A 7,480-nucleotide genomic window follows, 5' to 3' on the forward strand; every position below is an offset into this window, starting at 1 on the left:
GTGGTGTAAAATTACAATTTTGCCCTTGGCGTGGCAAAATGACTATTTTTCTCTTATGCTCGAAAAATGCCAGAATTAAAATTCTTCACTTCTCAAACTCAAATTATGTTCTAAATAATCAATCTTGATCAAAAACTTCTTCCAACATTCCAATTTTAACCTCGGGTGGCAAAATGACCAATTTGCCCCTAGATCATGACAATTTCAATTTGACTCCAAATCGGTCCTCGAACTCCGAATCACAATTTTAAGTCATTATGGGGTTTTAAAATTCTCAATTTCATCTTAAAATCTCTATTTGGAGTAGTTAGAGGCTTAATTCAACTTAATTATACCATTTGGTACATTGTCGTCCTTTAACGATTTTTGAGATACCCAAATAAGCAAACATGCATTCTTATGTAAGATTGGCATAATAAACATATTGTAGAGCTGGGCTTGACCGATTGATCCAACTTGTCATGAATTTTCTAGTTTCCACTACAACACCAAAGCATGTATTTTTTATTATGAAACTCATTAAGAACGAGACTTGTAAAAGAATGTCAAATCACTTTTTTAAAAATTCATTAATCAGTCTCATTGAAAAGAAAATCATTCAAAGCTTTGACATTGATTCAGCAATAAATACCTTCAACTTTATGAAAGATTATCAAGCTCAATTAAAAGTGTCCAATCTTAGTATGCAATAGTTGTTAAAAAATGTCTTTATTTTATACTTAACTTATAGTTAGTGTTTTTTTTTGTAATTTTCACATAAATTTTTTCCATCAAAGTTACTTTATATTTTTGTCAAATATTGAACTTCTAGTATAACTATTTTATACACATTGTCTTCACCCCTCAAACAAGAAATCCTGGCTCTGCCACTGACTAGCATCTCGAACTAATTCATGTTAGGCTAAATTAAATATTTGTAATATATTTGAATTTTGAATTTGTTTAGACTAAAATGTTTCTAAGTGCAATAATTAGTTGATAATGAAAACTCAAAAATTCATTAAAAAGCCAAATTGTTTATAAACTTGTGATAAAGCTGAAACTAATATATATATATATATATATATATATATATATATATATTTGAAGAATATATATATATATAATATTTACGTAATAAGCAGTAAACCTTTTATATAATAGTTTATTATAGTTAGATAATTATAGAATTGTAGTAAGAATTTTAAGTGAAATACTTACGTTAAAAACTGCTCGTTTTTTCCATGAGAAAATACGCAATAACAGTAATTAAATTAAACAATCTTATCAACTGAGTTAACATGATATTATAATATTGTTGATTTCATGTGAAGATATATCTTGGGCTCAAATAGATTAATTTTTCTCCCTCTTCTTTTCTTGGTTTGTCGAGATTTGGAAAAGGAATAAATAGGTTAAACACATGTCGCTCTAGTATACACTAATTAGAATTTGTTGCCACGAGGTTTGAAGGAAAATTGAAAGAGAGGAAATTCTGAAGTATGAATGACTAGCAACAAACTGGATTCAAAAAGCTCGTATAAATAACTATTATTGAACACAAATTCATCTATCAATGATAATGTCCTTTTATTCCAAAGGCGTTTCCGCTTTGGCTGGACTGTGATTGCTCAAACGTTTATTACTACCTTATTTTCCCCAATATTTGGGTGCAGTCAGGAGTGGATATGAAATGGTAGAGTCACAAAATGAAAAGTTTCCCAGGATTGACTGTATGCATAGCAATTTTGCATTAAACAACAATTTCATCCTACTTCGGGTAGGCCTCGATAATGCAGGGTAAAGCAGGAATGTTGAGGACTTTGTAACGTGGGAAGCCTGCTTCATTTAATAGTTTCTTCCATTCAAGCTCAGTCCTCTGTTTTCCACCAGAGGAATGTGCAAGCATTACGAGATCGAGTATCAAACTCACGTCATCAAACAGGCCACTTCCATCTGGTTGCAGAACACATTCAACTAAAATCACTTTCCCAGTTTCTGATGGAATTGCGTCTCTGCAATTTCTTAAAATTTTGATGCAATCTTCGGAGCTCCAGTCGTGCAATATCCACTACAAAATACATTAAAAAAGTATCAACATTTGCTTAATTAGGATTATATTCTTATCCCCGTGATCTTTCTTTTATTAGAAACTATTCTTTAAACATTGAAGTGTTACAAGAGTGCATACACAATTTTGAAAGAGAATTTTATGAATGTATTTGTCAGTTTTGCGGAAAGGATTTGCTGCGACAGGAGAGCTAGTAACTTTTATCCAACTGTCCTCCTCTTAAATATTAGACAAGGATAATAAATTCTCAAATTAAATGCATTACTATTCATTTGAATCCTGAATTTAATTAGTATAAGACAGAGTACAAAGAGAAAAAGTGTTACGTGTGATGTCATTGGCTTTTGATTTCAGCGCCACAACAATCAAAGTCCAAGCCTACTTAAATCATGGAACTGTTTGTAGCATAAAAAACAATGTCAAATTATTTTAATAAAAGATTCGAGACTAGTTTAACAGGTCTTGCCTTCATGATAACGGCATCAGCATTAGGAATGGCCTGAAACATATCACCTCCAATGTGGCAGACCCCGTGGTATGTCGGTGCTGTCTCGATGACGTGTGGCAAATCAAAGTTAGTCCCTTTGACGTGCGGATATGCTCTCACAATCTCAGAAATCATGCCTCCTGTCCCACCTCCAACGTCAACCAATGATCCTATGGAGCTGAAACCGTCTTTGTACTCTGATAGAATTGCCCTGGTTACCACTTTGGATGTACAGGCCATGGCATCGTTAAAAAGCTTGTTGAATGTCGGATTTGCTGACGCAAACTCAAATACCTCACGTCCATGAGCCATCTTGAAAGCAATGCCACCTTCTCGGGCACATCGACTAAAGTAGTGCCAGGGAGCCATTAGCCAGGGATGGTCCTGCATCAGAATCAGGGGTGCCAGGCTTAGCTCCGAGTCATGTAGAAGCCATCTTGATGAGTGAGTCAGGCCGTAGAGGCACTCTCCACCGTCTGATGGATGATGGGCTATGAAAAGCTTTCTACGGATGAGAAATCTCATGATGCGAGCGAGGCAGGTGATATCGGGAGAAGCAGAGCCATCAATACATGAAGCTATTTGTGCCAAAGTGATGGGGCGATGGTGAGAGTTGATTATATCAGCTATGCGGAGTTCCACAGCACACTTAAGTGCCATGGAATCTGCAAAGCCGAACATGAATTGCCATATCGTGGCTTGGCCCTGTACCAATGCCTTAGCTTCTTTTGAATCCATTTCTTTCTTTTCCAAGAGATTTTGTTTCTTACTTCTCATGCAAAGTCGGTGAAGAGAAAGAGAACCATTTCTGCAGGAGAAGTTGTGTAATGATCAAAGCTAGCTAGGAATCGTCCCTTTGAAAATATACAGAAACTAGGACTATGACCAAGAGACCAAAGCTGCCCCCTAACCAATGAGATATTTTGTTTCCATTAACCATTTATTTTTTTTTTAAAAAAAAAAGGTAATTTTGAGGTCTCTTTCCTATCAAAAGTAAGTTTGAACAATTTTATCATATTATTATTTCTCTTATTGGAAAAAGCATGAGTGGTACATTTGGCAATTGTCAATTTGTTGCTTGTGGTTTTATATGTAACACATTATTCATTTAATAGAACTAAAATGTTGAAAAAAAAACTTTCTACAAACTTTCTTGTTAATTTCAGCTAAGAATATAAAAGTAAACATCTTGCACAACTTTAGATATATTAAAATTATAAACAATAGGATGAAAAGTGGCATCTTTTTATTAAGGACGATTCAATAATCTTAAAAATTTAAAGTTTTTTAAATGAAGTTTTTTCTATTTAAGTTAAGAAAATGAGGTATTTTTATTGAACTTAAGGAAGAGCAAATAAGGAAAGAAGAATTCATAAGTGTCGTAATGTGCAGGTCTGGGAACCTGACCGTTAGATTTAAGGAAAACACTAGGAGTCGCCATCAATCTTTGTTCTAGGTGTGATTGGTCACTTATTGACTCGATTCTAATCGACGAAGTCTTAAATTAATTTTAAATCCGTCGAGAGAATTTTAAACTAGTCTACGTTTTTTAGGACTAGATTCGGGAGTGCGGTTACGCCTAGAGAAAGATTAGCACACTGTGACGCCCGTTCCATGAACGCTACCATTTAGTTTTAGATTATCCTAGTGGGGCCTTAATCTTTAAATTTATTATGTTTCTTTAGCTATTATTCATTTATTTTATCTTTTATTTTATTAAAATATTTTATTTGACTCTAAAGTGTGATGTGTACATGAGGTATTGTGAAATGCATGACATGAAATTCAAATAATGTCGGACGAATAACCTTTTATCGAGGACATTCTCCTGGATCCGCCCATCATACTGGTGGAATCCGAGATGTTCTCTCACCTAGAGAATTATCCACGAAATTCACTTTCTCAAATTTGACGAATAAATCTCATCATCTGGGTTATCGTACGTTTTTTTATAAAAATATTTTAATGAATGTAAACCTATTATGAGCAAAAGTCTTGTTATCAAAGATGTTTCCCAAGCCCTCCCATCATACTGGTGGGACTTGGGGACCTATTTTCACCTAGGGAGCTTTCCGAGAGAAACTCACATTCACAAGATCTTTGAAAAATCCCATCATTGGGACTTATACTCGTGAACAAAAATATCTATATGCCATGATATGCATGATGCGATAGAAATATGTGCTATGCTTGTGAAATTTATTATTTTTTTTTTATTTTTTATTTAATTATTTTTTTATTTTAAGTTTCTCCTATGTCTTCCTTGCTATTTCTTATGAATTCTATTTTTCTATACCCTCTTTTTATAATTAGATATGTTATAAATTAGCTATAATTATATGTTATTTAAGTGAACCCTTTTACTATTTAAATAATCTTTTCAGTCCCAAATCTATTGCATGATATTTTATTTCATATATATCTTAATTCCATTTTCTTTTATTATCTATCTTATTCCCCTTTTCATAACACTTATCAATATATTTTATACCACTAGACATTTAAATTTCATGTTTTAAACTATTTATTATTTTGAATTTTCCATCATTAACAATTTTTGTTATTCATCTATTTATTTATTGTTATGGGTATTAACATTTTCACAATTTTTGTTTTTTTATCTTTGGACGGCTTGAATATATCCTCTATTCTCTTATATATATACCATATTTTTATTTTTGACTAATTTATTACGTAGTAAAATTTTTTATTTACTTAAAAAAAAATCTTGAAATCTCAAAATCGGGGCCCTCCCATCATACTGGTAGAGCCTTAATTCGGATTCCGACCCTAGGAAAAATTAGCCCCGAATTGCGACTCCTCGCGTCCCCGACCGATCATCCCATCATCAGTATTTATATATTATGCTTATAGCCAATATTACGGTACTTTTAAGAGTCAAATTTTTTTAAGGTTGATTCTCATACCTACCTTATTATAATTATTTTGATACTTGACATAACATTTTTTACTTTTTATTTCTATTCACTAAATATATATTTTAATGTACATAAATATTTCTCAATCTCTTTTCTATATTTTATTTAAGAATACCTCACCAATAACCGAATAATTTCCAATTTCACTTAATTTAATCTATATGTAAATCTTTTAGTAATCTATTTTTTGTTTTGCATATTTACCTCACTCACCCTTAATAAACATTCTCCTACATGTAAATTCTTTTCTTAATTAACTATATACCTTTATTTTTATATTATATTATTTTTATATATAGATTTATATTCCTATATACGTATTATCTTCTTTAACCTAAAAATAATATCTAAAAACTTGGACACTTTAAGGTGGAATGTAAACTTTTGAAAAACAAGACACAAGGTGTGAACAATAATAAATTTGTGGCTATGGTTTCTGAGGTCAATCTTCTCCATGATGATGGAGCATGGTGGATTGACACTGGTGCAACTAATCATGTATGCAACGAAAAGAGTTTCTTCAAGACTTTGGAAAAAGTTAATGATGGAATCGTGCTGTACGTGGGAAATTCCTCCACTATAAAAGTGAAAGGAAAAGGTACGGTGGAACTTATGTTTACTTATGGAAAAATACTTGTTCTAAACAATATCTATTATGTGCCAAAAGTTAGAAAGAATCTTGTGTCAAGTGGTTTGTTGAATAAGTATGACTTCAAATTAGTGTTTGAAGCATATAAGTTCATCATCACAAAAGGTGGACAATATGTGGGAAGTGGATATTTTTGTGAAACATGTTCAAACTTAATATTAATAAGAATATTCCTAGTTCTACTTATATTAATGCCTCATTTAATGTTCATGATAATAAAGCAACTTTGTCTAATTTATGGCATAATAGATTAGGTCATGTTTATTATTGAAGAATGCATGATATAACTAAATTAGAGTTAATACCCAACATTGATGTAAATAATAATATGTGTAAGACATGCATTGTTACTAAAATCACAAGGAGCTTATTTCCTAAGGTAGAATGAAACTCCAAGTTACTTGCATTAATATATTATGATGTTTGTTGCATGCATAGTACTCCATCTATTGGTAGAAAGAAATACTTCATAACATTTATAGATTACTTTTCTAGATATTGCTATGTTTACTTATTGCATTCTCAAGATGAAACAATGGAAAAATTTAAAATTTATAAAAATGAAATTGAATCCCAAGTATTTTGAGTCCATTAGTACTATTCATGAGATTACCGCTCTATACACACCATAACAAAATGGTGTAGCAGAACGTAAAAATCGAGTTCTTACGTAAATGGTCAATGCTTTGCTTTCTAATTCAGGTTTAGGAAAAAGATTTTGGGGTGAAGCCTTATTAACGGCTTGCCATATACTAAATAGAATCCCAAACAAAAAGAGTAAAACTACTCCTTATAAGTTATGGAAAGGAAAAAGTCAAACCTTAATTATTTAAGAGTTTAAGGATGTCGAGCCATAGTAAGAGTTCTGGAACTAAATAAAAGAAAATTGGGTGAAAGAGGAATTGAATGTATATTTATAGGATATGCTGAACATAGTAAAGCATATCGCTTCGTGGTGATAGAGCCCAATGATTCATATTCCATTACTACAGTCATAGAATCAAGAGACCCAATCTTTGATGAAACAAGATTCAATTCAATTCCAAGACCCAAAGAACTAGTAACAAAAAGCGATAAACTTGCAAAAAAATGGTGAGGAAACTATTGAGCTTCAAAAAGTAAAAGAATTAAAAAAGCAAAGACATATGGATAAGATTTCCTTATGTAATTAGTAGAAGGTCCAAGAGAAGAAACATGTGAATACTTACCTTACTACTTTAATGAAGAAGGTGAAGGTGATCCTCAAACTTATGAGCAGGCAATAAAGTATTGAAATGCTTCATTTTGGAGAGAAACAAAGCAATACAAGATGAGATGGACTCGATAATGAGAAACAAAACATAGACTTGGTAGAC

General features: G+C 32.0%; 1 protein-coding gene across 1 annotated transcript; it reads right to left on the bottom strand.

The window, feature by feature from the left end:
• Window positions 1-1,544: 1,544 nt before the first annotated feature.
• On the bottom strand, window positions 1,545-3,459 carry LOC18608675 ((R,S)-reticuline 7-O-methyltransferase-like). Its single transcript, XM_018115128.2, has 2 exons — window positions 2,517-3,459; window positions 1,545-2,050 (listed from the first exon to the last, which is right to left on the bottom strand). The coding sequence occupies exons 1-2, from the start codon at window positions 3,312-3,314 to the stop codon at window positions 1,751-1,753; spliced, it is 1,098 nt and encodes a 365-aa protein (XP_017970617.2). The 5' UTR covers window positions 3,315-3,459; the 3' UTR covers window positions 1,545-1,750.
• Window positions 3,460-7,480: the final 4,021 nt, after the last annotated feature.

Source organism: Theobroma cacao, chromosome 2, assembly GCF_053813885.1.
Source record: "Theobroma cacao isolate CCN51 chromosome 2, ASM5381388v1, whole genome shotgun sequence".
Classification (NCBI taxonomy): Eukaryota; Viridiplantae; Streptophyta; class Magnoliopsida; order Malvales; family Malvaceae; genus Theobroma; species Theobroma cacao.